The 2,500-nt window shown below is 41.2% G+C and overlaps 1 protein-coding gene across 3 annotated transcripts in view; it reads left to right on the top strand.

Moving 5' to 3' along the window:
• Positions 1–2,500, top strand: part of LOC138018446 (Fanconi anemia group A protein-like) — a 56,592-nt gene that overhangs the window by 36,714 nt on the left and 17,378 nt on the right. For 2 of the 3 annotated variants that reach the window (XR_011126026.1, XM_068865073.1), the window contains exons 35-37: positions 993–1,103; positions 1,660–1,745; positions 1,956–2,061. Coding sequence is in view for 2 of the 3 variants with exons in the window: in XM_068865073.1 (XP_068721174.1) it covers positions 993–1,103; positions 1,660–1,745; positions 1,956–2,061 (303 nt within the window). In the remaining variant the exon portion in view is untranslated. The remainder of the gene's footprint in view (positions 1–992; positions 1,104–1,659; positions 1,746–1,955; positions 2,062–2,500) is intronic. The other variant, XM_068865074.1, reaches the window with a different exon arrangement.

The following is a 2,500-nucleotide window of genomic DNA, read 5'->3' as shown; positions in this document are numbered from 1 at the left end:
TCTAGTGCTAATAATTGTGGCCCGTGGATCAGACCGTAGCAGTGGCATCCTCGTCTCGAAGAGGCGATGGTTAGCGCTGGGGATTTGGGCAGGATCTTGTATGACTGGGTAGCCCGATCCTGGAGTGGCAGTCTCTGTTGCAGGTGGCGCAGACGTGCCTTGTGGAAACACGCGCAGAGGCTGCACGTTCTTTCCTCGCCGCCCTCGTGCATGTAGCCTGGACTCTAGCGTTTGCTTCCGCTTTTGAAACCCCCGCTTTGACACTTTGCCTGGATCAGACCGTAACACCAGGAAATTCTTAACTATGACCTCTGTGCGAATGGTGGATAGCTTCTTGAACACGGAGAATTGTTGTGGGACGGGACCTACGATTTATAGTCCTTATTCGAGAAAAGTTAAAAGTCTGACGATTTGCAGATTTAATTACATATCCAACACTTTTCTCTCAGTTGTCTGCCGCCGGGATTCGAACCTGCGACCTCCTAAGTTAAGCGCTATTCTGAGGCTCAAACAACATAGCCCGATAGCTGATAACTTTGAGCATTAACCCACCGAACTATGATTTCAGTGCAGATTTTCGTGGCTAGCCTGACATACGCATCTTTCGTTCCTGCCAAGGAATCCGTATAAGATGTAAGACCAGATTGCCATCATCCTATCGGCACTTGACGAGTTGGCTATGCCGAAAGGTCTCTGATGAGTTCATTGGCATGGACGAAGCATACGTATGTGTGGCTCCGTTTTGGCTGTATTTTGTATAATTTTTATTATTTAGAAGGAAGACCCTTCTGTAAAGCACTTTCGGGTGAAGTTGGTATCCTCAATAAAGATTCTCATTACATTATATGTCCGCTTAGCCACGAAAAAGTACATTAAAGTATCCATCACAATTAAAAGTGTAACCATGATTTGCTACGTTCATATCATTGCCCTAAAACTTAATACCCTATTAAACAGAGAGTTCGTGAACAGTTAATTCTTGTGATTCCTAGGAGCTAGTTCCCATGCTTCCTCGAACGTCCAGACGTGAAGCTGATTTTGAATCAGCAGAGACTGCAAACAATCCGTGGCTTCTTGATCAGTTTCATGCCAGACTGGCAAAGGTATATGCCTTTTAATCTGCATATCAAGCATCTTTTTAAAGAAAAGAAACACGTGCGCACGCTGTACACCACATGTGTTCTGGTTGCTCTATTCGGAGGTGATCATGAAAATACTGTTTACCTCAATTTCGATGAATAATTTTTAATTACATCACAAGTGCCAAGGATAATGAATGATTGGTAGTCAACCAGGATCAAGTTTGAAATAACCATCTACCAGCGCGAGAGGAATCTTGTTTTTTTTTACTGAAATAAGATATGTGTCCGAAAATGAGCAACACAATTGACGCATTCAATCACAGTTCATATATACCATAAATTCTGGGCTTATCCAAAATATGGAGTCGTATTGCATTGCGATTGCATTTTAACTGTTGATACTGCAACATCCGCTCCTGTTGCCTTTCATCTGCATGATTCATCGACTTTGTCTCGTCGTTAATCTTAACACTTACCAGTGGTGTTCATATGGACTTTTAGGTTTTTTTAGTTCAACAGTTCACTTTGTCAGCTCTCTCTCCTTATTTCAACGTTGGTGTTTTCTATTTGTTAATAGATTCAGTCTCAAATTGAAAAAAGTGAATCGAGAACTTCCTTGAACAACGAGCTTCTTCAAGCAACGGAGATTGCGTCTTTTATGAAGTAAGACACTATTAAATAAAACAGCTTCTCGCCTTTGGAAAAATTGCTTTACGTTTAGTAGCCGAACGTGTTTCTATTTTGATTTGATTTATCGCGTCTTGTAGAAAAAACTGAGAAAACCCGATAGTCGATCGAAGACTACTGAGGCAACTTTATCGACATTCGACTAAAGTGATTTTTTTTTAATAAAACGTGTTTTTCTCTGTATAGAGTCGCTATGCGTCTTCCTACGTATTTACTTTTTACCGATTTGTCAGACGAAGTTCCGCATATCGAGGCAGTCAAACGTGTCGCAGTCTATGTGAACTCTTATCTGGTAAGTTCAGAGAGCGCTGGTACTATATATATATTGATACGCATTGTCTTAAATACAATCGCGTGCTTTAGCTCTTGGTTAAAATGCTTGTTTTGAAGAGATGTGTTTTTTCGGTTCTGACTCGTGTATACTCGGAAAGATTCGAGTGCTCCTTTGCAGGAGTCGAACATCCGAGGGTAGTAATCGGAAGATCCTCGGTGCTACTCCTACTGGGGAGCACTCTCACTTTTTTCCGAGTATCTCCTTTTCAGTATCGAAAATGTACATCTCTTCACTTGTTTAAGAAACGGTCCAGATAAGAACGATAGCAACAACGGCAACGAACATGTTGGAATTCAATTGGTATGCAAAAAGGTGATAACTTTTCTATTGTCTGTACTTACTTCTGATTGGCTTAAACAGCAAACGGTTAACAAAACTTCATAAAGCAGTATTATAT

This window comes from Montipora capricornis, chromosome 10, assembly GCF_036669925.1.
Source record: "Montipora capricornis isolate CH-2021 chromosome 10, ASM3666992v2, whole genome shotgun sequence".
NCBI classification, from domain to species: domain Eukaryota; kingdom Metazoa; phylum Cnidaria; class Anthozoa; order Scleractinia; family Acroporidae; genus Montipora; species Montipora capricornis.
Note: the sequence above shows the minus strand (reverse complement) of the source record. Positions and strands in the feature narration are given on the sequence as shown.